The sequence below is a fragment of the Ambystoma mexicanum genome, chromosome 4q (assembly GCF_040938575.1).
Source record: "Ambystoma mexicanum isolate Mex_15411 chromosome 4q, UKY_AmexF1_1, whole genome shotgun sequence".
Lineage (NCBI taxonomy): Eukaryota > Metazoa > Chordata > Amphibia > Caudata > Ambystomatidae > Ambystoma > Ambystoma mexicanum.
In genome coordinates, this window is record NC_090928.1 from 495,663,694 (window position 1) to 495,691,372 (window position 27,679).

Sequence of the window (27,679 nt, forward strand, 5' to 3'; positions counted from 1 at the left end):
ACGTGGTACCCGGACCTTCTAGACTTGTCCATCTGTCCTCCAATTCGACTTCCACTCAGAGAGAACCTACTCTCACAGAAGGGAGGTCAGGTTCTCCATCCAGACATCAAAACCCTCAACCTTCACGCTTGGCTTCTGGAAGGCTGAGGTACAAGGATTGGGACCTCCCTGATGATGTTATGGAGGTGTTGCTTTCGGCAAGGAGGCCAGAAACAAAGCCTTTATACCGCTGCCGTTGGAACAGATTTTGCAGCTGGTGTAGAGAACAGAATATCGACCCTTTTTCATGTGGTACACCAATGGTTTTGTCCTTCCTACTATATTTGGCGAATTCAGGCCTTCAAGTTGACACCATTAAGGGCTATCTCGCAGCGCTATCCATCTTTAAGCGCACTGCGGAAGAACCATCCTATTTCAAGTTACCCTTGGTAAAACAGTTTCTAAAGGGGTTAACCAATGTTTATCCCCCAAGACCATTCCAAGTCCCCCTATGGGATTTAAACTTAGTCCTAGCTTTCCTGATGGGCACACCTTTCGAACCACTCCATTCTTGTTCGTTAAGATTCCTTACCCTTAAAACTGTTTTATTAATAGCACTTACATCTGCTAGAAGGGTTAGCGAATTACAAGCTCTTTCTTGTAAACCCCCTTACACAATCTTTCTCAAAGACAAAGTTGTCCTGCAAGTGAAGCCTAATTTCCTCCCAAAGGTGGTTTCTGAATTCCATATCACTCAGAAGATTACCCTACCATCTTTCTATCCTCCTCCTCATTCGGGGAAAGAGGAAGAGTGGTTACACAGGCTAGACCCTAGAAGGGCTTTAAGTTTTACATCAGTAGACTAGCCAGGATAAGACAGGCAGACCAGCTGTTTGTAGGTTACACAGGTCACAAGCTGGGGTTACCAATAACTAAGCAGACCATTTCCAGATGGATCATTCTAGCCATCCTGGAATGTTATAAACTGGCAGGGAAAGAGCCCCCTCAAAACCTTAGGGCTCATTCGACCAGAGGTATTGCAGCTTCATCGGCCCTCAAAAGAGGTGTGCCGGTTAAAGACATCTGTGCGGCCGCTACATGGTCGTCTGTCCATACCTTTACACGATTTTACAACTTGGATTCCTCCTCCAGTCAAGAGACTAGGTTTGGAAGGGCTGTACTGCATTCTATTCATCAATATAAGACAGCGTGAAGTCAGTACTCCCTCCTCCAATAATAAAATACTGCTATGGGAGCCTATCTAAAATGAGGAATACGTCGGAGGACACAATCCCTTCGAAGAACAAGTTACTTCTTACCTTGTAACGTTCTTTCGACGGGATGTTCCTCCGACGTATTCCCCATCAACCCTCCCATCCATCCCCGCAGTTCTACTTCCCTTGTTGCAGCTTACGCTCCTTCAGGCTGATTAGTCCAGAAAGAATTATTGTGAGCTACAAAACGGAACTGAGCAACGGAAGCTGCGCACGGCCTTTATATGCAAGATGATCTCAACGTCGATACGGCGGCTGTCGAGGGACATCGACTCGGAGGACGTCGACGCGCAGCGCCCTCTAGAGAAAAAATGTTCCGAGGCCAGCAGAGCTGGAAGGAGATACCTAAGATGAGGAATACGTCGGAGGAACATCCCGTCGAAAGAACGTTACAAGGTAAGAAGTAACTTGTTCTTCTGGTCCTCTGTTTTATGTAACAAGGAAATACTGTTTAAGTTCATTGTGGCATTGCGGCTCCTTTAGAGCGTGTTGTTTTTTTGAGTTAGGGGAGTAAAGTGACTGGTGAGTCTCTCGAGCGTGGTATTTTCCTCCTTGACTCACCTAGCGCTCTCCCACATGACCTTCTTTATTGCTCTTCTGAGCCAGAGTTCCTGCTTTCTGCCCCATGGACCGGGAGCTTATTTATTGTGCCTTGTCTGTCTCCTTGGTTTCTACGTGGAAGAAAGTTCTATATGCACTTCTGGAATCAATTGATGTGCTGGCCGTCTATAATTTACTAGGTAGCTGGTAGCACTCTCCTATAGTAGCGCTTTTTTTCTTTTCTCTGACGCTGTGATTGATATTTGTGAGGCGTATGAGGCCTGTGGGGCTTAAACCCTCTAATTATACTCTTTCTTGATGGTGATTACATGACAGGGCACCATAGTTGAAAAGATGCCTCACAGGAATCGTATTTTGGATGTGGTGGCTGCCATTACACGAAGGAGATGTCTCCAAGAGATTTAAAATTAGTCTCTTTGCGGATAATGGCAACACTAGTGTAGATTTCCTTCAGCAGGAATATTCTAATCGCACTAGTGAGGATGAAGTAAGTGTGCAACTGGATGGTGTTGCTTTTGTACCCCCGTTAGTATCTTTGTGTCTTCAGTGTGAATCTTAGTCTGCTGCTATATTGCTAATTGTCATTTCAGGACTGTCTACACAGTTTGATTTTAATGATGGGGTGACAGCTATTATACCATGTATGTACCCAGTAGATTTAAAGGGTGAGCAATCTAATCAAATGGATTACTGTGGCTTTGCCCAATGGCAACTCACAAAAGAGACAATTGCCACTGATCTTTTTCAGTGTAGAAATACCCATGATTTCTGCCTATGGCTTGCCCTAATAAATTAAGTTGCAACATTAGTGAATCTCGTTATGTGGATAACTTATGTCAAACGGATTCTCTGATGGTTGCCGAGGACACAAACATTAGCCATCAGCAGGATTCTTTAGTAGATATACCGGAACAAGGCGGGGATTTTGAAGATAAATGTAGCCAAACTGAGCCTAACTCTGTTAATATGTGGGATCGATTGAAAGCTGAGAGTTTGAATCAATTTGATGTAAATATTATGCGTCCATTCTTATCCTGTGACATTGATGGGCAAGTTTATGGTGTGCCTTTGATCCCTGTTGTGGCATCGGATACAGGTCCCTCTTTATCTGATCACTATACTTCTAAATCTTGTTCCAAATCTCTTGGGAATTTACGCTCGACTAAATTACAGATGCCAACTATTGTGGATAAGTCCCTGAGAGATTTGATCCTGGATCAAAGAAACATCACTAATGTTGCACTGGTATTGGGGGTCTGAACCCAGAGATGCTCTTCAAAACAAGGTATTGGCCTGCCTGCGATTAAGAACTTCACCTGGGAATCATTAGAAGCTCTGACCTTCAGTTTCTATGGGGGAAGAAGATTGATGGCTGGTGTTCTCAACCCAATAGGAGGGACTGCATAATCATTGGATGTGTTGGTACTAATCTTCCCAGATTTTTAGCTAATTGTAATTAGTTCCTTTAACAATGCATACCCTTTAAAAATACAAAGTTAGTGTATGTATTCTTGAAGCAGAGAACAAGCATTGCCCAAGCCAAGAGTCTCCCCATATTAACAGCAACACCAGCCTTTCGTTAAGTTGAAAAGCAATCTGCCGGCATTGTGAAGTTGCTAACAATTAATTGGCCCGTGATACAATTGTGCAAGCATTACCTGAAGCCAAAAGAGTGGCACCAAGACTTCTGGGTAATCACTTGGGCTGATAGCTGGCAGAAAGGTGCGGGTGCAGCAGGGGAAGGGAGATTGACTGCTTGTGAAGACTATTTTGAAGTAGACATAACCTGTAGTGACATGCTGTAAAAGACAGAGAGAAATTAGTCCTAAAGGCAAATCATTCCTAGCACAGAAAGTACCTGAGATCTGCCGTTGGCAGTTCTTATCAGTTCCAGGTTCTGTCATTAGGGCTGACCTCAGTCCCAAGGGTTTTCACCAAGCTCAGTCCCTTCAATGGGCCCTCAGATCCCAGTGGTCACAGTTCTCCAGCAAAATGACAGACCTTCTTCAAGGTCCCAAGCAAGATCGTGTGGGATCTTCTGTGGTGAGCCCGTCGGGAGAACATGATGAAAGGAGAACCTTTTTGGAAACCATGGCCAGAGATGACTATTGTGACGTATGACTCCCTCACAGGGTGGGGAGCCCACATGAACGACCTTTCAATCAGCGGTTGTTGGTCTGTCAGTCCAAACTTCACATCAACCTTTTAGAGGCGAGACCAATGAGACTAGCGCTGAGTGCAGAAAAGGCTATCTGTACCGGGGGGAAGACTGTTACCTCAACAAGAGTGGGTGTAGGGTCACCACCACTGTGCAACGAGGCAATGCAGCTCTGGTTCGGGGCACTACAAGAAGAAATCCCTCTCCTGGCAGTTTACCTATCTGGAGAACAAAACGTAGCATCAGACGCTTTGAGCAGGCAGGGCACTGTCTCCCACTAGTGAGAGTTGGCTCAGGAAATCCTTCTAGAGATCTTCGCACTTTGGGGAACCTCTCATGTGGAGCTGTTCATGTCAAGTGAAAGCAGGAAGTGCAACCTATTCTGCTCCAGGGAATTTTTTCAGAGGAGCTCTAGGCGGCACCTTTTTAGTGGATTGGGAATTTCCACTCCCGTTGCCACCAGGCCTCATCCTTCCTCATGCCATCAGGAGGTTGAGAAAGTTCAGGAAATCCATGATCCTGATTGCTGCAGATTGGGCCAGGAGAAAGTAGTACCCGGACTGTTAGGGAAATTTACCATGTTCATGCCTCATACCCTTTCCTAGTGAGACCCCAGAACAATCCTGAATGAGTAGAGCCTTTACCACACATTGGGCTCTGTCTTTTGGAACTCTAGTGTTTTTATTTTCTTCATATGGAGCCTATTTTTCTCCCTAACTCTTAAAGGCATCTGTATTTTACTATTCCAGCACATGGCCTCTTATGGCCAGTGTTGCTGTGGGACCCTTAGGGTCTTCCTTGGAGATTCTTTTCAAATATTCTAGAGTAACGGTCCTTAACGATAGATACTTGGTCAGTATCCAAAAACGTTATATTCTGAGAGATTGCCACACACCACCTTATGTGGAGCGCCAAAGAAATACCTAGTATCCCCATTCTCTCTTCTCCTGTGACTTTAGTCACATAGACCATCTCCTAGTTATGGCTGGTGGCGGTGGACGGGTTCTACCAACTATTGTGTGATTATTCTACTGCAGGCTATGTCCATAGCCTCGGTAGTGCACAATAGGGGCACCCAAGTACCAAATTGGGGCCTCCCTTTTTCTTTGCCATTACTACTGTTTTTTCCTTTGTTAGCCCTCTTCCACCGTTCTGGAAGGGGAGGCCTGTTTGTGTGTTTTGCCTTTGGTGGCAACCCTTGGGTGTCCCTGGCTAGGCTCCAGAGTGTCGGGGCAAGCAGGAAATGGGGGAGGAGTTCTCCACCCCCTGTCCTTTGTCTGCCAGAGTGCCTGAATGGGAGCATCTCCCACTAGGGTTTTAGCTGCCATGATTGAACAGCCAAACGCCCCTTTATATAAACTGCTGAGGAAGATTGCAGAGGAGTGTGTGCTGGGAATGTATGAAAGGTAAGGCTCCTGGAGTGAAAAGTAAGTCTGCCACTGGAAGCTGAAGTAACCGAAGAAGACAACCATAGATGCCTGCAGACCCTTTGCAGCACCGTGAAGCGACCGCTGCTGTCCTGACCCTGTTTTCTGTATGTCAGAGGAACTCCGAAGAGGACTCCTTCCCTTTGATTGGTGGGAACAACCAGTCCCAAGACTAACTTTGATTTGAGCCATCGCCAGAGGGCCTGTAAGTTTCCAGAGCTGCAAAACCCCAATGCCAGGAGACCTGCCCATTATGAGTGCATCGTCCTGGAAAGGCCGTATCTGTCCACGTCTTTGAGTCCTCAAGGACACTCGAGACCCAATCCAACTTGACCAGACACCTCTGAGTGTGGGACTGCAGGAACCTAAGAAGATTGACCGGGTGAATCATGTCCTTTGTTGGTGCTGCAGAAAAGGCACCTAAACCGCAGAGTGACCAGAGATGTTGCTGAAAGCTGCGCCAAAGGCCCTCCCTTGAGACTGCTGCTGAGAGATCCCGTCCATTGTCCTGCCTTTTGTCATCAGACCAAGGAATCTGTAGTTCTGGTCCAGAACAGCACCATCGCGGAGCATCCACCATAAACGTTTTCTTCAAACTTCAAGTACTGTGGGGAAAAAAGGTATTGCTTACCTTATTCCAGAAAGTTGCTCCACGCACAGGTGTCCATGGCAAACCCCCCGCCTCCCTTACCTCCGACTCGAGCCGTTGCTTGTGTCCCTTTTAGTGAGTCCTTTAACAGGGTCTCCAACATTGGTTAATTCTTGTAATCTTCCTTCCTAGAGCTTAGAAACTATTGACAGGAATGTTTGATTCCTGCTGCTTTTGAAGACTTTCAGCCTCACCCAACTGCCTTTTAACTTGGGATGCATTTTGGACTTTAAAAGACTTGCTGTGCAGGGAAAACGCCTCTAGAACCTGAAGCTCTGCTAGGATAACACTAACCAACTGTTCTCCTTCCCAAAAATCATCATCATTTTATGTGTATGCTGGCTAAATGCAATTACTGTATTACTTTGTGGGTGCTGAAGAGAGATGGGGAATGCTACCACCCCCTCCCCACGAAATTCATGACACGAAAGGAGGCCAGGAAACACTGCAATCGCCCATTTTATTTTGGACAAATCTCCAACGGACCAATGGTTGACGGGTATGTCGCGAGATACCCCCTCAGCCAGCCATACAACCTCAACCAGCCCTACAGACCAGGCGCTGTACGAATTTACCCCAGCGTGGATGAGGAGCCTCAGGTCGTAACCAAAGGCGCCTCAATTGACAGTCTCGATTGAAGCACCAAGAAGCCCTGTTGCTGACGTCGATGGAGGCATCACGACCTGGCAGCATTGGACATGAAGCACATGTGACAATCGCACTCAGGAGACACACACTTGAATACATGAAGAACAAGAGCGTACAGTTCTATAGTTTGCAGACACACATATACATACCGTCATTACTTTTATTATTTTGCCATTAGCGAAACGCAGCAACGCAGCAAACGCAAGAGATCCTGAGCAAGGCTTGCAGATGCTTACATGCGACAAACCCTATGGAACTGCAGGAACACCTATGGGACCTTGCAGAACAAAGTGTGACTAACCTATGGAGAATGTAGTATAGCACGAACACTGTAGAAACCACATTACAATGGTTTAGGAAATTACAGCAGGCCACAGGCCTCCCAGCAAGAGCCGAGCCGAATTCAGGCTAGACCAGAGCAAGATGTGTGAGATGGGACCCGCTGCCAAGACCGTAAGATACGGATGACATTCCATTCCCTAGACGATAAGGGCACCAGCTGCAGTAAATGTGAATAATTTCTTATAATTCAGAGCTACACAGCTCAAAATCATGGTCTCTGAACACGTGACCTGGCCGACGCAGACAATGGACAGCGGCCGACGCTGGGAACAAGAGCCAACCGCAGGCTACCAGACAGAGGACTGCAACAAAGATGCTACAATGTGAGACCAGTGTTGCACCGACCAAAAGAGCACTCTAATAGACTAAGGTGGTACACACAAGTTACAATGCAGACACATAGTTCTTATTACCTTGAAAAGGTACACCAAGAGCTGAGAATCTCTGCAGATCCCAGGCCTGGGGACTTCGGCTCTAACCAACCACAATTCAGCATTCTAGGGGAAGGTAGCAACGGGCAAGAACCAATGGTAAGATCCCCACAGTGCAACATTGTTGTAGATTGTGACTTGGGGATGGACCAGGTGAGCCCCCTGACATGTGCGGGCCAGTAGAATAACATGTATAGGGTCCACTATAGGTGGTAGGAGTCTCGGTATCCAATTAGGAAAGCTTATAAGTTTCCTGGAGAAGGGCCCAGGTTGTGACATCATTTTGACGCAGTTGTAGTGTAAAACCGGCCTGCAAGCTGAAGAACGAATGAGTTGCGCACAGATTCTTCCTATTCCTGTGCTGATACCAGTTTGTTTTGGTTGTAATAAACCGCAGTTTGAACTTGCCGTTGACAGAGTCCTCGGTTTTTCCTGAGGAAGGTGTTGGGCCTTCCGAGAGTCTGCAAACTCCTAGAGGTCCCCTGGCAAACCTGGAGGTTTGTCCCAACATTGCACGTTATTACTGATGGTATGGTAGATCTGTCAACTCCTGTAACAATTGTGCACGTTCAGAAACTACCAACTAAGAAGTGGCCTTTTGAAATTATTAAGTATACCCATTTCTGTTGGTTTATTGTGTTAAGTATTTTACAGTGACTTGTGTAAATATAATCTATATTTGAATATACATTTGTGTAAGTGTTTCTTTGATGTGCATTACTAAGTGGATTCAGTGTACCTACCAACAGCTCACATCTTACTCTTAGATGAGCCTGACTGCTCTGCCACTCTATTAAGGTCCTTGAGTCGTACAGACAGATGCTAAGAGTTGGGGGATCTACAAACCACTGGGATAGTTTACTAAAGTCTTACCTCCAAGTGGGACTTTAGAAAACTCCCTTAACACTGACCTTTTAGAAAGGACCATCCGCTCTCGCATGAGGGAGGTCACATTCATCACCCAGGAATCAGGACTCTGAACCTTCACACCTGGTTTCTGAATGGGTAAAATGCAAAGATTGGAAACTTCTGGAAGATTTAATGGAGGTTTTGTTTTCTGCCAGAAGGCCAGCTACTTAATCTCTACCGCTGGAACAAATTTTGCAGCTAGTGCATGGATAAGAGTAATTCCCCTTTTTACATGCAAAATGTCTTCTGTATTGTCATTCTTACGTCATCTGGCCCACCAGGGATTTCAGGTTTCCACTGTAAAGGGTTATTTGGCAGCGATTTCTGTTTGTAAGCGTTCACCGGATCAGGGTTTCTATTTCAAAGTTTCTATAGTGTTTCAGTTCTTGAAAGGACTAACATCTTTCCCCCGGTGCCATTTATTGTACCAGTATGGGACTTGACTTTGATAAGGTTTTTAATGGGAACACCTTTTGAGCCCTTACATTCTTGTCCACTCAGGATGTGAACCCGTACAACTGTTTTTCTAACGGCGACTACATCAACCCGTAGAGCCAATGAGCTTCAGGCTCTTCCTTCTGAACAACCCTTTAATAACTTTTTAGGGATATGGTGGTTCTGAGGGTGTGTCCTTCTTTCTTGACAAAGCTAGTGTCAGAGTTCCATTTGGCTCAAAAGATTGTTGCCTGCTTTTTAGCCACCTCTTCATCCCTCTAAGGAGCAGGAGAGGTTGTGGTGTTTAGACCCAAAGAGGGCCCTAAGCTTCTATATTTCTAGAAAGGCCAGAATCTGGCAAGATGGCCAGCTCTTCGAGGGCTATTCGGGTTGCAAATTGGGAAAAGCCATCACCAAACAAACCATATCAAGCTGGTTAATTGTACTCATCTCGGAATGCTATACCTTGGCTGGCAAAGATCCACCCGATGGTCTAAAAGCGCATTCCACCCGAGGTGTGGCGGCTTCGGTTCTCGAGAGAGGGTAGCCCGTACAAGACATTTGTAGTGCAGCAACTTGATCCTCTTAGCATCCAGGCAATAGGATTTGCTGAAAGTGTGCAATGTCAGGAGGCAAAATTTAGACAGCCTGTGCTTCACAGAATTAATCAGCATTACATTCTCTATTCCCCCTCCTTCAACATACTGCTTTGGCAGTCTATCAAAGATGAAGAATACGTGGGAGGACCAAATCCATTCGACAAACAAATTCCTTACCCCTCGTAATGCTCTTTTGACTGGATGTTCCTTCCACATATTTCTCATCGCCCTCCCAACATACTCCTCTATATTGGTGAGAATGTTTGTATTTTACTCCTTCCTTTCTTACAATGTTAGGGTCACACCCTTAAAACGGCTGAGCATAGGGAGGAAAAAACTCGAACTGAGGCAACGGTTGCTGCGCAAGCTACTTATACCAGCATCAACGTCACGGCCGAAGGCAGGACGGAAGCCGCTGAGGGCCATGACTCGGCGACAAACTGCACCCGATACTATGAAAAGAAAATTACGAAGCTGCAAGCAGACTTGTGTATTTATCAAAGATGAGTAATACATGGGAAGAACATCCAGTCTAAAGAAAATTACCAGTGGTAAGTAACTTTTTTTTCTTCGAATGGATCTGCCATATTGGTGGCTTGGGGATACCTTCAAGGAGTGATAGTCATTTTAATACATAATATGCTATTGGAAACCTTTTATACTGCACAACATGTATAATGACATTATCTGCTATGCTGCCATTTCATGAGGTCACTGAGACTCTCCCAATATTTCACTTGTTCTTATTTAGCTAAAGAGAGTGAAGATAAAGAAAATCTTCCAAAGAGGACATCAACAGGTGGCTTCAAATTCACGTTTTCCCACACTGCTACCGCAGCTAATGGTGCAAATACAAATAAATCTGTGGCTGCTCAGACAGCGCCAGTGAGTTCCAATGGCTCTGCATCAAAAAATACAAATCTAAATGCAACTGCAGCAAGTCCTAAGGTAAGCGTGTTCCAATAGTTAAAGAAATTAGCGATACTTTTATTATGTTAAATCTTTTTTGGAAAGTACAAAATCAATCGCCTTTTTTCCCACAACATTCGGGCCATGCCTTTTGCTGAGACAGGGTGAACTTGCCGAAAAGCTAAATTGTATCAATTAGCAGTTTTCTTTTGTGACAGTTTAGTTGTATTTTGGAACTCCTATTTTAGTTTGGTTTTTACGCATTTGCTTTGACACCCTTCAGGCTTTATTTGCTCCTTTTAATACTTGATGTCATGCGCAGTATACATCATACTCTGACTTTCTTTTGTCTTCAGGTTTTTGCAAATTAGTAAATGAGTTATTTAAGCCCTTAGCACATTTTTACAATTTATCATCTTCGTAGAATTGCTCTTCTGAGTCAACCCAGTTCGCTTTTCCAGTTATTTCTGCTTGACTTTTCTCCTCTATTTGTCATATTTGGGATACTGTAATGTTAGCATGGCATATCATACACATCCTCATGTTTGTTGTTGCGGGGACAGACATAATTTGATCTGAGCAAACGACTGCACAGCTTCCTCTCAAAGAATGCTTTTACTCTACAATATGTCTATTACCCATGCTGCCTTCTTCGCATTTATTTTTGAGTGGTTAGTGTTGATGTAAATGTGAATACGCTTTTGTTAAGCACCAAGTTTCTCCCGGAGTGTGTACGAAGAAACATCCAATAAATACATAAAAATTAATTACTTTTCTAGTGGTTACATAAAGGGGGATTGGAAGTCCATTAATGGGTTTGATCATTGCATGTGTACTTGGATGTTGGTGACACAAGTTTCATATGGTTTTGGAGATTGAAAGTGTGAAGGGAGTGAATGTGTAGATTTTATCCAAGAGATGCATGGTGCCTAACAAATAATTGGTCAAGTAGGGCATTTTGAGCATTTTTGGAATGGCAACTGTTCGAGCAACAATCCTGAAATGTGGCTTTGAAATAAACCATGTGATCTTTTTTGTGCTTGTCTTAATGGTTTTTCCAACCCTTTTCCTTAATTAAACCCTCATTAAAGGACTCGCTATCTGTAAATGCACTGGACGATCGTGACTGCAAATAACTGGCAAGGTTCTCAACCACTTGCCATGTAGTTTCTAGGTGTGCTCTTGCATTGCTATTTCTGAAGGGGTTCTACAGCTTATTGTTGTGTCCTTGTGGGAAAACACTGATGTGCCCATGCATAGTGTTGGTTACCTTGAGCCCAGGAAGCCTGTGGCCAAGATTATCCTAGACGATATCTGGCGAGTATTTGTAAAGGATGCCTGGGCATTCGAGGCTAAATTCAGATCCTGTGCATTTCCCAAGGATGACGCCCTTGAAAGTTTGAGTATGGTGACCACCAAACCCCCTCCCACTTCTAAAGATTGTGTAGCAGCCAAATGTTTGTGAAGTTGCATGTTTGGGAGTAGTGGCAGAGTTTGCACTAAGCCTGCAATATACCTATACTACAGAGGAAATGTGCACTTAAACTTTGTCATTAAAGCAATCTGAGGGTTGGGAACTGGTAGAACAAGCAGCCTTTTGTTACAAAAAGATGATCTGCTACAAAGAAAATGTTATCTGGGATCCCTGAAACTCTAGACTTACCTTAACTGCTTTAATAGACCACAGGCTGCTGGACCTGCATAGACAGCCACACTATACCCCAGCCATCATGTCAATATGTTCTAACACTCTTCTCCTCCACAAGCTTTACTTGGCTGCAGCCTATCTATGTCAAGAGTGACCTTTCAATTCAAAACTATTCTGAATTTGTTGATGGCTCACAGCTGCTTACCGTTGTTCTTTGCGCATCTGCATTGATTCTTATGGGAAACGTTTATTTCCTTTAGAATAAAGTTGCATTTCTATTTTTTATTGCACTTTCTACAGTGCAGACCCTACCCAGCCGGTCTTGGTACACCTTTATAAAGTTCCAAAAAGGGGAGATGAAAACAGAAGTCCATGTTTTCAAACTAAGATAAGATGATGCACAAAGGATAACATGGGAGAAGGGGCGTTTGGGTGTATTTAGGTGCGATGAAAGCTATGTTTTGAGGCTTTTGCATGAAGTTATGGCAGGTGTAGTATGGATATGCAGTGAAAAGGCATTCCAGGCTCTGGGTGCCCATTGTGTGAAGGCCTTCATTTGTGTGCTGATTTAGCTTGCATAGAGGAATGTGTAAGAGATTTGCAGTGGCTTGTTTGGTGTTTGTGTCAGTGTTGTTTTTTAGGTATGATTTGCACAGTACTGGTAAATCTTCCTGACCTTGGACATCCCCAGAACCTTTTGCTTTACTAGTGGGATATTTTTCCATAATACCTAAGTGACTGGGAACCTTTTTCCACACTCACATAATCTTTAACTCTTTTTATGGGTGTAATTTGTAAGACTCTCCATAGTGTCTTTTTAAAGTTATCCTCTTTACCAATATATTGGCAATAAGTGCATGTTGTTGCTAGGTTGCCCTAGGGGCTCCCCTTTAACTTTCTTGTGCTAACCTTGAGTGAACTACATTTCCCAAGGGTATAAGGGATCTTTGGATACCTTTTACATTTTAATTGAAACCAGCACGCCCCACCTTATGTTGAGTGCTGGGGAGATACAATGTATCCCCTTTGACACTAAAACAATTCTGTTAGTGACAAGCTTACCTTCAATGACTGGTGGCAGCGATACCTTGTATTAATTTGGTGCACTGTTACCACGGGCTGTGTTCACAGCTGCAGTAAAGGGACCAAAGTGTGCCCATTTTTACCAAAATGGCCCATGTCTTCTTTTTTTTGCCATTTTAGTTTTTCTTGTCGTTTCTTGTTCCTTCCCGTGACATCCAGGGCGGGAAATTCCTGTGTGTGATTTTGATCTTCGGCGGAAGTCTCCTGGACTCCCCTCCCAGGCTCCAGTCTCTGTGAGAGCAGGAAGTGAGAGAGGAGTCTAAAACTCCCCAGCCCTTTCTTATGCCTTGCTTGAATGCAGACAAATCCCAGGTGTGGGGGGGGGGGCTGGCTTTCCTGGTTGGACCACCAGACCGCCCCTTCTTGTATAAAGCGGGGAGAGAATGCAGAGGTTGTGCTGTAATTGCTGATAAATACTGTGTACCTGGAAGTTGAAGATATGTCGACCACTGGAGCTGAAACCGAAGAGGAAGATGAAGGAAAAGGGGCTGAGATGATTTCCAGGGACCTGAGAGCCTGCTGTGTAACCGGAGCCTGCTGTAGCCCTTCCTTCCAATCAACCTGGGGCCTCCGAAAACGACGACCCCGGCCCAGAGCCTGGTGGGACCCACTAGACTCGAGAAGACCTTCATTTCGAGCCATCCCACGCATTGCTGCGACCTTGTTGTTGCAATACCCTCAGACCTCGAGCCATCGTGTGGTGCACAGTCTTTGGAATCTTGCTGAAACTTCGTGGGCATCCTGGTGGATCTCCAGAGAAACAAATGGAGTCGAAAAAAGTCCCCTCACCAGAGTGCTGGACCTTTAAAACAACGGGAATTCAACCACGATTTTCTGTCTTCTGTGCTCCTTGAAAAGGCGCAGAACAGCATTCTGCCGCGATGGAAACCTTGCCTAGAGCCTTCTTCATCAATCCCTGCTGCAAAGTCCCTTCTGAGGTCTTGTTTTCAGGCCCCACGACAAGGAATCCACTGACTGGGTTTTTGGCTGCAGACTCTGAAGTTCTCCTGCTGCAAAATCTTCAATGCTGAGGTAGTGTGTTGGCTTGGGTATGTACTTACCTTAGGCCTGTTAGGGTTTCTGTGTAGCTGTGGGTTGTTTTCTGTGATGGGTAGGCCTCTCACCCAGTGCACCCAGTCCCACTGCTAGAATCCTGCTAGGGTGTCTTCTGCGAAGCCCCTGGACCCTCTACTAACCCTACAATTAAAGTACTCGCCTGTCTGCCCAGTTTTCCTAAGGAACTCTGACTTTTGCTACTAAAGAACCTATCCTGACACTGCCTGTTGGTCACTAGACTTAGTGTCCCCCGCTTCTGCCACTGAACACTCGTGCTCCAAGAATAAGGGAAAGACTTTCAAGCGATTGGGACTTCTACCTAGAAAAGAAAATAAGTGTTTAAAAGTTACTTACTTGTAAATAGTTGTTTGGTAACTGTAATTCTAAGAGTTAACAGTTACAAAAGTTCTTACGGATCTTGAATGTGTGATGCACTATTCTTAAAAGTATGGTTAACATCTTTTCTTCCTTAGAAACTGTTTTGCCAGTCTAATAGAAATAGATGTGAAGGTTTTTACTCTCCTGTGATTAGGTTGTGCCTCTTCCCAAATGTAAAGTGTTAGTTTCACCAGTTTTTCCTGCAGAGTAATTGTATGAGTGTCCTCCAACTGTTGGTATCACCAGATTAGTCCTTTGAAGATGATTGTATGGGTGCCCCCCCCGACCGGGTCTTGCTTCCTCTGACTTGCTGCTAGCCAGTCCTTAATAAGTCTGCATTAGGTTGTTGCCTACCTAGAATAACTAGTCAGTAAAATGACATTGAGTTTTACTTTCCCCTTCATTGTAAGGTTAAAGTATGTGAGTTTTACTTAGCTTGTGTTAGCTGTGTGCTTCCCAAAAATGTTACAAGAGTTACTGCTTATCTCAATCAGGGTTTCCCCGATTTTCAAAACACCTGTAATTGTATATTACATCCTTAGGTTTTACTCACCTAGTACAACTGTGTGTTATCAAAAAAGTAGTTATAGGTTTTTACTACACCTAGAATAAGTGTTCCACTATTCACCAAAAGTATATTGTCCAGTTGACTGATGAAGTGATTTGTACTGAGAATCATTCTATAACTGGAAGGGTCTACTGCCCTTGCATTACTGAATGTAATTGTAAAAAGTAACCATTGGTTTTTACTCCCCGAGAATAGGCTTGACCTATACTGAATGTGTATGAAAAGGTTTTGACTTCCCTAGTACTTCTGTTAGGTACTTCAAATAAGGTCTATACTTGGGTATGTGTACTTTCAAGTATAGTTTTGTTTTTATCGTGTGATTTCATATGTGTTAGTACTTACTTACCCTTACACATAGATTTATCTGGGCCTACCTGTAAATTAAATAAATCCTTTATTTTTACAATACAAAGTGTTTCAGTGTTTTCTTGGATCATTTGTATTTCAATTTCACTTGTTCTGATTCTACAGCCCTCTCTCTCTCCCTCCTAAAATAAGCCTGGCTGCTCTGTCTAAGCAACCATGAACTCAGGTGGTACAGCCTTATACTAAGAGTGGAGTCTTGTACTGCCACCGTTGAATGGTTTTACTAAGCCCTTAGTTGGACTTCAGAAAAAACTGTCCTAACAGGTGAAGGTAGGATGGGGTTTTGAGGTGAATGCAGAGTCCTTTGAAAGCAATATTAGGTTTGTGAGTCTGGAGTTGGGGTAATGTGTTTTTTTTTTTGTAGGTGTAGATGGGGTTTGCTGCTGCATTCTATATGGTTTGCAGAAGAGCCAAGTGTTAGGTAATCCAGCGAGGAGAGCCGCACTGTGATCAAGTGAGCAGAGCAGTACTGTTCTCTAGCTTCAAATGGGATGGTGCCTGGACAGCTGTATGGTAATATTCCGGGCGAAGGCTGTCTTATGCCTAGGTGTAGCTATAGGTTACATGTCGTGGTAACGGCAGCTGTACAGTGTGTAAAGGATAGGTGGTGGTCAATGGTGAAGCATGGGGACTTGACTGGTGTGGGCAGTCTGTTGTGAATTCTCTGATCCAGGGGATGAGGTTCGGTTGGTGCTTCTTAGTGGCATTTTTATTTTGGGAGGGAGGGTGATGAGGTATTCAAATTTGGATGGGTCATTTGGATTGGTTGTTTTAGAAAGTGGGTGTACAACTTGGTGTCGATTGAGAGGCTGCATCTCCATTTGGAAATAGATTTGTTTGTTGTCTGTGCATAGGTGAAAGTGGATGTCATGGTTGCTATGTCTTTCTGAGGGATTCAACATATAAGTTGAGTAGGAGGGGATATGATCTTTGTTGTACTATGTATTTTACCAGGGTAGGATTTAATTGATAGGGGTGCATTGAGAAAAAATGTTGCATCAGTGAGGAAGGAAGTAAATCAGTCGGACAGCGCCTGAGAGGATGTTTACTAGGATGGTGTGGTAGGTGGTGGCTTGTAGCTGTGGAAATGTACAGTAGGATTAGAATGGCTGGGTCCTTAATGATGCTTTGTAGGTCATTCAGCATGTGAAGTGCTGCAGTTTCTGTGCTTTGGCGGAGTCCTGATTGGAATGGGTTGAGGAGGTTGGTTGTGGTGATGTGCTGTTGGAATTGGCTTGTGACAAAGCTCTCCATGAGTTGGATGTGGTATGGCAGGATTGTGATAGGACTGTACTTTCTGGGAAGCATGGAGTCAGGCATATTTTCTTGAGGGGGGATGTTGGTCCTGTATTGTGTGTAGATGAGATGAGTCCATTTTAGACGGGCGTTGGAGCCAGGGCGGTGATGCAGCCATAGCTGGGCAGGTGTAGTCCAGGAAGTGTGCAGAGTATTTTGATTGTGAGAGGGCTGTGGTTAATCTGGCGTAAACGCCCCATGTGTGGATGGTTTGGGGTGGAAAAGGGAGTGTGGGAGCCAGGGCTTGTGTCATGCTGTGTATCTTGGAGTTGTGTACTGTGGTGGATGAGGGTGTGTGGTAGTGGTGGATAATAAAGGTTTTGTGTGGAGTTTGGACCAGATTGGAGTGCTTGGAGGTAGAGGGCCCCTTTGCTGCTGTGTATAGCCATCTTGCATGTGGAGCAGCTCTCTCTTAGGGGGTGTCCTGGTTGAAGGCCATGGGTTATTTTTTCAGCCTCTTTCTAGGTATCTGGTTTCTTGTTTGATGGTGAGGGAATTGTTGAATCATGCCTTGTGGTAGTACTTTGGGATTTCTGTGTTTTGACTGAGTGGCAATTTTGTTGTCCCTTGGTGGTTGTGGTGGTGTAATTGAGTAATGAGAGGTGGATGTGAAGGACACAATGGGATGGTATAAATGGTGTGAGTGCTGTTTTTTGATGCATTTGATTTGCCTGGCTGTGATTTGTGGCAGGTGGGGTGGGAATATTGCTTTCTAGAGTGAGGGTGGAGTGGATGGCAAAGTGGTCTGTCACAGTATCCAGGTTTGAGGAATTATTGTAACTTCCGTTCACAGCTTCATCCTTTAGAAACAGGCTCCAGGTGCTTAGTGGAGTCGCTCTCTGGTAACCACCAAGGATATAGCCTGATTCAACAACAGTCTTTCATAAAAGCGCTGCAGGAAGGAAGGCCTCCCCTCTGTGCTCTTTTTCCATGTGTTCATGTGTCCAGTGTTCAGGACTTCACAATTCATACTGGCAGTGCAAGTTGCATTAGTCTGCGTTGCACATGCTGTTCTTTAGTTGTTTGCATCCTCTTCATGACTCCAACTTTCCAACTCCAAGACACTAAAGAGGAAACTTATCTGGTCTCCCTCAACCTCTCAGCACTCATCGCCTTCCCTGTCTCGACCCACCACCTCTTTCCCTCAATCACCACCATCCCCCCTGTTTCACCGTTCCTGAAACCCCTCTCCCTCGACTTCTCACCATCTTCAACTGAAACTCCTAACCGCCCACACCCCAACTTCAAGTCCCCCGGGCCTAACCCAATCTCCCTAACACACACATCCATCCGCTCCCACCCAAAACCTGCCAACCCCTTGCTGCTCGCCCACTTTTCCCACTGATCATCAACCACCTCACCGCTCTCCCTCTCCAGTTTCCACCCTCTCCCTCCCAACCCACCTCGGCTGCAGCTCCGACACCAACCTCGCCTACCTGCATCCTATTCAATGCCCATTCTGTAGCAAAAAACAGACACAGCATCTTTGACCTCCTCGCCTCTGACAAACCAGACCTGGTTTTCATCACTGAAACCTGGCTCTCTGACAAGTTCGCCCCAATCGCCAATGAAGCCTTCCCCCCCTGACTAGTTCCTCATCCCACTGAACCAACCCTCTAGAGGGGGGGATAGCATTCGTCTTAGTCTCACTTCCACGCTTCAATCATCGACAATCAACCTTACATTCCTTCCTGCGAATCACTCCTCGTTAAACTAACCCTCTCCCCGTCGTTCCCACACAGTTTCCTAATAATCTACAGACCCCCTGGCTACGATAGACAATTCTTAAACAACCTCTGCGACTCTATTGCCACCCTCCAACTAAACCATCCCAACCTCGCCCTTCTTGGAGACTTCAACATATGGCTGGACATCCCCACCAACCCCATGACTCATTCTCTGTTTGACGGTCTAGACGCGATCAACCTCCAACACCACATAAATGGCCCGACTCACTATAAAGGACACACTCTTGATGCCATATTTAGCTCTCACAACCAGATACATCTAAACCCCCCCATCCCTATCATCTGGTCCGATCACTTCATTGTCTCTTTCGCCATTCGCTCACCCATCCCGCTCCCCTTACCCGAACCAGAACCTCAGAATCTACGCAAATGCTGGAAAAAACTAATAATCGTTCCTGACCTAGCTGACGCACTCCTCCAGTCTCCTCCACCTATCTGCCAACTCAATAAACAACTAACCCCCGACGCCTTCGACTCATGGCTCAACGACTCACTAATGCGGCTCACACCCTCTTGCAAACCATCAGCCCGCCGTGGCCTCTTCCCTAGATGGTTCACACCCGATTTGAGAACCACTAAACTATATAAATACCTAGAACGCAAATGGCAGAAGGACAAAACCCAAGAGAGCAGAGCCACCTTAGCCTGACACCTTCACCAGTATAAGGCTGAAATCCAGAAAGCAAAAAAAGCCCACTACAACTTCCGAATCCTAAACTGCAAAAACCCCAGCAAATAACTCAACAAAATCAAAGAATTCACCAAACCGGCATGCACTACCACTGTGCGACTCACTCTCTCTCCCCACTTTTATGCCACGGCTCTCGAAAGAACAAATGTGCTAACCACCAAACTAGCTCGCTTACATCCACCAGGCAACCGGCCCCCCATACCGGCCAACCCACCACCTGCGACCACTGAGCAACCAACGTTCGACTCCGTTAGTCCAATATCACCTGACCAGTTTCTCAAGCTTCTCTCTGCCCACAAACCATCCGGCTCTCCGCTAGACCCTTGCCCAACCACAACCCTCAAAGAAATATTTGCTTCTACCTGCGCGGCAGAACACGCAAGATCCATCATAAATGACTCCCTTTCCTCGGGTATTTTTCCCGATGCATTCAAAACGGTTCATGTCAAACCTCTAATAAAAAAACCTTCCCTCGACCCTCTAGAGCCCAAAAACTACCGCCCCATCTCAAACACCAGGTTCCTTGCCAAACTCATTGACCGAACAGCCTACACCCAATTAAATGGCTTTATCGAAGCCAACAATCTCCTTGACCCCGCACAATCAGGTTTCAGAGCCCGGCATGGAACTGAAACCACCCTAACCTCAATCTAGAATGACCTTCAAATCACGGCAGACTCCGCGGGATGCGCCGCATTAATCCTTCTCGACCTATCCGCCGCCTTCGACACAATCAATCACTCAATCCTCCTTGACCGCCTCCACTCCCTAGGAATTCGTGTAACCGCTCTCAAATGGATAGCCTCATTCCTCAAAGATAGGTACCAAATAACGATACTCTCCACCTATTCCTCCCAAGCACGACCAGTCGAGACAGGAGTTCCACAAGGAGCATGCGTATCTGCCCTCCTGATCACCCTCCCACCAATAATTCGTTCACACAACATCCTGTGTTACAACTACGCTGATGACACTCAACTGATTCTAAAACTCCTGAACTCAAAACCCAACCGCCGACCTGACCCTGCCTCCTCGACATTGAGCTCTGGATGACCCAAAGCCACCTCTTGTTAAACCCCTCCAAAACCGAATGGTATGTGGCAACTCCGAACTTCTTCCACACCCACTACCCTGGCCATCTGCCATGGGCAACTCACCAACTCCCTTTAACTCAGTAAAAAACCTTGCATGCACCCTTGACTCCGACCTAACACTCCCGCATCAAGTCAACGTCTCAAAGTCCTGCCACTACCACCTTTAAAACTCTTAAGCGCATCTTTCCCTATCCCTCCTTTCCCAACAGACTCTCCGCGGTCCAATCAATTGTTATATCAAGACTGGACTACGCTAACCCCCTCTACCGCGAAGTCCACGCTTACCAACTGAATAAACTGCAAAGAGCACAAAACGCTGCAGCCAAACTGCTACTAGTGCTCAGCCCGAGAGACCACATCTCCCTAGCCCTTAAAACTCTGCACTGGCTTCCAGTGGCCCGAAGGGTGACTTTCAAAACCTTATGCATTTCTCATCGAGCAGCGCATAAAACAGGACCTCAATATCTTCAAGACAAGCTTAAACCCTATCACCCTCCACGTACTTAGATCAAGCTCAGCCGGCCTCCTAATCATACCTAAAACAAACTCTGTTTAGGCGGATCATCATTCTCAGCCTTAGCCCCCACGCTGTGGAACGCACTCCCACCCCACATCCGCCTAAATGAAGATCTAATGTCTTTCCGCAAACTACTGAAAACTTGGCTCTTCCCCTAAAACCAACCCGTACGCAAACTAACCCAAACTGAACAGCATCTCAACAACACCAACCCAACAAACTACTAGATCTTGAACAACAATAAACCAAATAACAATACAACATCAAGACCCATGCGAGAATGCGACAACTAATAACCGCTTATGAAAACGAAAAAGACAAACGGAATAGAACGAGGGAAATAGATTGAAGCAGTGAAGTTGATAAAAAGAATAAATCATATGAAAGCAGTAATGAGGTTTAAATTAATTAAATGGATGTAATGAGTGCAAAATGAGCGAAAGGAATAAAGAGAAGAGGATAGAAAGATGAATACAAGGGACTAATGAGTACACAGACAGATGATACCGACTGTATGAATGCATGGCATAAATGGAAAATACAGAATAGACGATTCAAGTACATGAGACGAATGTGTGGCATGAAAAAGATAGTGAGCACGGAACGGATCCAGTGCGTATGACGAGTGACATGGCCTGAAATCGATAATGCACGGATGAGTGAACAAAGTGAATGGAGCAGATGAAATCGTGAGAATGAATGAAGCGCCTAGAAGAGATGAGTGCGCTGAGCAGATGAATCCGTTGAACAGATGAGTGAGTTGACCAGATGAGTGTAGAACGCATGAATAGGTTGTGCGGATGAGTGTTTTGAGCGGATAGGGTGTAGAACAGATGAATGTGTGGACCGGACGAGTGCGTCGAGCAGATGAGTGCGTAAGTCCGGAGGAGTGTGTAGAACGAAGGAATGCATAGAGCAGATGAATGTGCAGGGGGGATGAGTGTAGGGCGGACAAGTGTGTAGGGTGGATGAGTGCGTAAGTGTGGAGGAGTGTGAAGAACACAGGAGTGCATAGAACAGATGAATGTGCAGAGCGGACGAGAGCGTATGAACGAACGACCTGGTAGAGCAGATGAGAGCGTGAAAAGAACGAGTGCCAGGAGCGGACGAGTGCCAGGAGCGGACGAGTGCGCAGAACGTGATAGGTGCGCAGAGCTAAACAGTGCGCGGAACAGAGGAGTACGCAGAGAAAACGTGTAGAGCGGACGAGTGCACATAGCAGATGAGAGCATGAAAAGAACGAGTGCATAGAGCGAACGAGTGCGCAGAACGTGATAGGTGCGCAGAGTGCGATAGGTGTGCAGAGCGGAACAGGAGTACGCAGAGAAAAGGAGTGTGTAGAACGGAGGAGTGTGTAAGAGCGAATTAATGCGTGACTGCGGAGGGGGGGCCTGACTGCAGAGGGGGGCCGTGAGTATGGATGAGTGCATAGAGCAGACTACTTGGGGCCGTTGAGTGCCTAGAGCGGACGGAATGGATGAAATTTGTGGAAGGAATGCAAAACGGAGGGTGGTCTGGGAAACTCTCGACCAGTACGAACACAGCCCATTGACTTGTTCTTGGGTGGATGGCCCCTGGGAGAGTCTCAACCAAGTCTTTAGCCCACTGTTCTTCTCACAGAGAAGAAATTTCCCCACTTACCAGTCTTTGTGGAAGGAATGGGTGACGTATGTTGATGGAACGAGCGATGTATGTTGATGGAACGGGTGACATATGTGGATGGAAGGGTGAAATATGTGGACAGAACAAATTAAGTATGTGGAAGGTACTGGTGTAATATGTGAAAGGTACCGGGAAGTATGTGGATGGTACAGGTGAAAAACAGGGTACAGGTGAAACACAAGTGCATGAAACAACACGAATGGAGCAGACTAGAGTGTGTGGAACGGACTGGATTGCGTGGAGCGGGCTGAAGTGCGTAGATCTGACTTGAAGACATGGATCGAACTGGAGTGCATTGAATTGCGCGACTTACATGGAATGGTTTGGAATGCATGGAAAGTTTGAGCATGTAACTCGCCATCTCACATCACCATGCTTACTCTCTTCTTTACACCACCACTCAACTAGAACACAGATACTATGACACCATTCGGTATAACTGTTCTCATACCAACATCTGCCTCATACTCCCCATCACTCTAACTAAACACTGCTGGTCACGCACCCTCAGCCAGGCGTTCTCCTCAGGCCTAACGCAGCCACAATCGGTCTGGATAAATCCTGCCAGAACGAACACATACTCTTGACCTCTCAACCACCACAGCTACCGCTAAGAAGCAACTATTACACGAATACTGCACCAGCTGCACACACATCCGGTGCTCACATGCACCTTTGACTCTCTACTCACTCTACTGACCTGAACTTCGGTTCCCAAGGGCGTTCAATCTACCAGCGCCTTCAGACCATACCAATGGTATATAAGGCACTATATAAATGCAAAGTGACATAACATAACTCCTGCCAGCAAAAACATCCTAATGCAGGGTCACCAGTCAAGCAGGGATGGTAGGCCTTTTCTCTTGCTTTTCCTGGTGTCCAATCGAAGCAACTGCTCTGAAAATCTCCCCTTGGCTCTAAGGATCCATACATCCCTGGTTAAGAGAGAGAGAGGCACTAGAGGTTGCATCCCTTCATATCGTCCAACATTTCTCAGTTTTTATTTTCAATGGATCCTGGGCAAGGACGTAGTCTCCTGTGACAAAAACTGCCTTAATGTTTCCTGTGTAAATCGGGTCAAAATTCAAACTGAGCTACAACCCATTTTGAATACAGGGTGTTATCTTAGACAGTTTCCGGCTCTCCAAATGGTATGAAGACTACAGCAGTCAAGACAACCATTCAGAAGGTATGACCTGGCTAGAGGTACAGGGAATACTTTGACTAGGGCACATTCGTATTGGGGGGGAAGGGAAGTCAGCCAATCAGGTGACTGGAACAGGGGACGAGAATACACATTCTCTCTGCCTGCTGTGTCAAGCCGCCCGAGGGTATCCTTTTAAAGCAAAACATTGTGGGGAGGCAGCAGTGAGCCTCTGACTCCCCACTTCTCCACCCCTCTCAAAACCATCCATACCCTTTCTCCACTGCCTCCCCTCCCTCTCTTCTTAACAGCTGGACCAGTCCCAGCTCTCCTGTCTCCCAGCTGCTGCCATAGAACTGGAAAAGGGACTTAGTCCCTTTTCCTTAGTGAGGCAGCCATCTTTTTCCCAATCTCCCAAGGGAAAGAAAATGAACCATTCTCACCTTGGATAAACCATGGGGTGCAAATGGCTTTCACCCCTACTGTGGGGGGCCGACATGACCGGTAAGAGCCCTTCACCGGAGCCCTCGCTTCGCGCGGGCCTACCTAGCCTCAAATGGAAGAGAAGGTCAACACAATATATCTGCACAAATGTATTCTTCATTAAAAAGTTGGGCATGGGTGGTAACTACAAAATGGGCAAGTATTTAACACAGTAAAATACATTTTGAATGGATTTTGTCCTCCAAACGTATTCTTCATCTTTGATGATCATGTCCAGCTTCGGCTGCTTTAGAAAACTTTTTCGGCAGAGGGCGCCCTGCATCGAGTCAATGTCCCTCGAAGGCCTCCGTCAAGGGTGACGTCATCAGGTGGTATAAGTTGCATACACGGTGCCCATTGGCCTCAGTTCAGATTTTCCGCAAACAAGTTTGCCTCAGACTCTGCACGCCCTGCTAGTTATTTTGACTATGCAGTTTAGAAAAAATCATCGTTAAGATGTCTTCATCCTCCACTCTGACTCCTCGCAGCGGTTTTAAGAAGTGTAAGGAGTGTGACTCAAAAATGTCTATCACGGATCCACATCGTTCTTGCCTGTGGTGCTTGGGGGGGTAGGCCATGACACGGATTCCTGCTCAAAATGTCAGGCTATGACAGGAAAATCCCTGCAAGAACTAAAGGGGAAGTTACAGGTAGGGAAGTTGTCCAAGCCTCTTAAGACCAAATCCGATCGTTCCGCAGCCGCCGAGTCGAGAGATCGTTCTCCTCCATACAAGAGAGATATGAAAAAATGATCGAGGTCCCGCAGTGACTCACGCCATTCTTCGTCCTCGACGAAGCGATCAAGAAGGAGGCACCATCGGTCACCCTTCTCTTCATCCTCGTCAGGCGAAACCCCTGAGAGAGTAAAGTGCCCCACCAAACAGTCGACACCCGCGGAGTGGGAAGCATTCCGTTTAGAAATGCTCAAAATATTTGAAAGCAGGGTAAGCCTCCGTCCGTGCCTTCTATTGAAGCCAACAGAGAGCGGACTAAACACTTGCGCCCCCTCGATCCCGGGTGTTTGGAAGGATACTCATCGAGAGCCATCGAGGACCCCAAAGAGTAAAAATCACTCGAGACGTGACGAGCGTTCGATATCGTCGCAGCCTGCAGAACCCACTAAGCCAAAATTTCCGAAGGGGTCCGTTGATTTGTCCACATTATCCAAGCCCTTAGCGCCATTTACATCGACGACACTGTCGACGTCGAAACCATTGACACCAAAAGTACCGGTCGTTTCAGCTTAGCCTCCAGGTCATGAGGAAACTCGTAAGAAGGCTAAATCAAAACCTTCTTTGAAGCCTACAACACCTGTGAGTGCTGCTGAGAAATCTTTCACTCCTTAGCCAAGGAAGGAGTTTTTCAAATCCCTTTCTTCCATCTTTGAAGAGGAAGAAAGGTTGGATGGGGAGGATGCCCTTTTTGGGCTTCAATTTGGAACCGCGTGCCGGAGTGCCTCATATCGGAAGAGAGCAAAATGGAGGATCTTTGTGATATTCTACATCATGCCAGTGGCATTGATACCTCTCCTGAATTGGAGTTTGGTAGGCCAGAACCTGGAGAGCACGCTGGCTCTTTATATCGTCACCTAATGCCTAAGGTGGTGGAATACCTAGGTTGGGGCTAGACCTCCGGTACAATTTGTTCAAGATGACCTTAAGAATATTCTCAACCAAGGTCCACCTACAGACCCAATTCTGTCGTTACATGTGGCTCTACAAAATAGGGTGGCCAGAAATTGGGAGACCCTGTCCACCAATCCTGCGGTGGACAAATCTCTCGCAAGAAAATACTGCCATTCCAGTAGCAACCCGGCTACCTGTCCAAGCACCCCACTCCAGAGAGTCTGGTGGTCCAGGCAGACACGGCTACATCAAACAAGGCAGCGTACCGTACCATCCCTCCTAATAGGGACGACAAGCGCATGGATGGATGGGCTGGGATCGTTTTTTCAGCTGGAAGTATGGGCAACTCCACATGTGCCTTAGCAAAATGTACGTACACTCTTTGGGAGTGCATATCAATGGCAGTGGAGAACATTCCAAAGGGGAGGAAAGGGACAGTTTCCTAGCAATCGTTAAATATAGCAAGGAAGCCATGCGCAAGTCCCTTCAGTCTGGATTGGACACTGCAGACAGCATCAGCAGATCCATGGCTACAAGCACCGTAATGCGCAGATTTGAGTGGTTGTGGAAGTCGGGTTTTGCACCAGAGGTGCAAGTTCGTCTTCTCAACATGCCATTTGACGGGTCTCACCTTTTTGCCAGCAATGCTGACAAGAGCCTTGAGGTTGCAGACCTCAAAGGCAGCTTCCAAATCTTTAGGGGCCGTTGTTGGGCAACCCCACCCTTTTCGTCCGACGGGACAGCCATGGAGTAGGCGATCCGATCGCCACTACTCCTCATTTGGAAAGGCGAGAGGAATGGCCAGTCAGAGGCCAACAAAAAGTCCCTCGCAGTGGACGAGGTAAAGGTGCAAAGCCAGCTCCAGCTACCTTGCCATCAGCAACTGAAGCAACCGCTCAAAACCACTTTGAGAGCTTGCGTCACAAGTCACCGGTGTGGGGCAGACTGTCTCAGCACCTTGAAGAATGGCAAGCCATTACTTAAGATGCTTGGGCTCTGGAGACAATAGCCCACGGTTACTGCCTCCCATTCATAACGCAGCCTCATACCAATCCACCAGGAAAACACTGAGGATTCCAGATCCGCTCCTTGTGCAGGAAATATTAACCCTGCTGGAGAAAGGTGCTCTAGAACCAGTACCTGTAGCGGAGAGGAACAAGGGTTGATATTCCCCTTACTTTTTGATCCCCAAGAAAGACTGAGGAATGAGACCCATCTTGGATTTGAGATACTTGAACAAGTTTCTCAGGAAGGACAAATTCAAGATGGTGACACTTTCTCAGATCATGCAGGCCCTCCAGTTACAGGATTGGTTGGTGTCATTGGACCTTCAGGATGCTTATTTTCATGTGCCAATCCATCTCAAGCACAGAAAATACCTGCGGTTCGCTATTGGTGGCTCGCACTATCAGTTTTGAGTCCTGCCATTCGGCTTGACGTCCGCCTGAGGCGCTTCACCAAACTGATGGCGGTAGTGGCAGCAAATCTCAGGAGAGGGGGTCTTCCCCCTCATCTGCCACTCCCTTCACAGACTGGGCTTCTCCCTCAATTTCAAGAAGTCACAGATGACCACTTCCCAGCAGCTCCAGTACATCAGAGCTGTACTAGACACATCCTTGGTAAAGAGATTGCCACCCAAGGTGAGGTCTCAAGACATCCTTCAGATGGTTAGCAAATTTCAAACTGCCCAGAATCTTCCGGCCTTCGATTTCTTGAGGTTGCTCGGCCTCATGGCATCCTGCATTTTTCTGGTGCCAGAGGCCCGCCTGAGAATGAGATCCCTTCAATGGACTCCTAAGAACACAATGGTCCAAATTCTCAGGAAAGATGTCGGACCGATTTCAGGTTCCAACCAGGGTGTCGAAGGATCTTCTATGGTGCGCCAGCAAGGACAATGTTCTGAAGGGCGAACACTTTTGGCAACCATGGCCGGAGATTACAGTAGTGACGGACGCCTCACTCACTGGGTGGGGAGCCCATGCCAATGATCTGACAGTCA

At 46.3% G+C, this 27,679-nt stretch overlaps 1 protein-coding gene across 3 annotated transcripts in view; it reads left to right on the top strand.

Moving 5' to 3' along the window:
* The window catches only part of PPP4R3B (protein phosphatase 4 regulatory subunit 3B), an 820,721-nt gene that overhangs the window by 738,291 nt on the left and 54,751 nt on the right, over nucleotides 1–27,679 (top strand). For all 3 annotated transcript variants that reach the window (XM_069608059.1, XM_069608058.1, XM_069608060.1), the window contains exon 15: nucleotides 10,164–10,360. In XM_069608059.1, coding sequence (XP_069464160.1) covers nucleotides 10,164–10,360 — 197 coding nt within the window. The remainder of the gene's footprint in view (nucleotides 1–10,163; nucleotides 10,361–27,679) is intronic.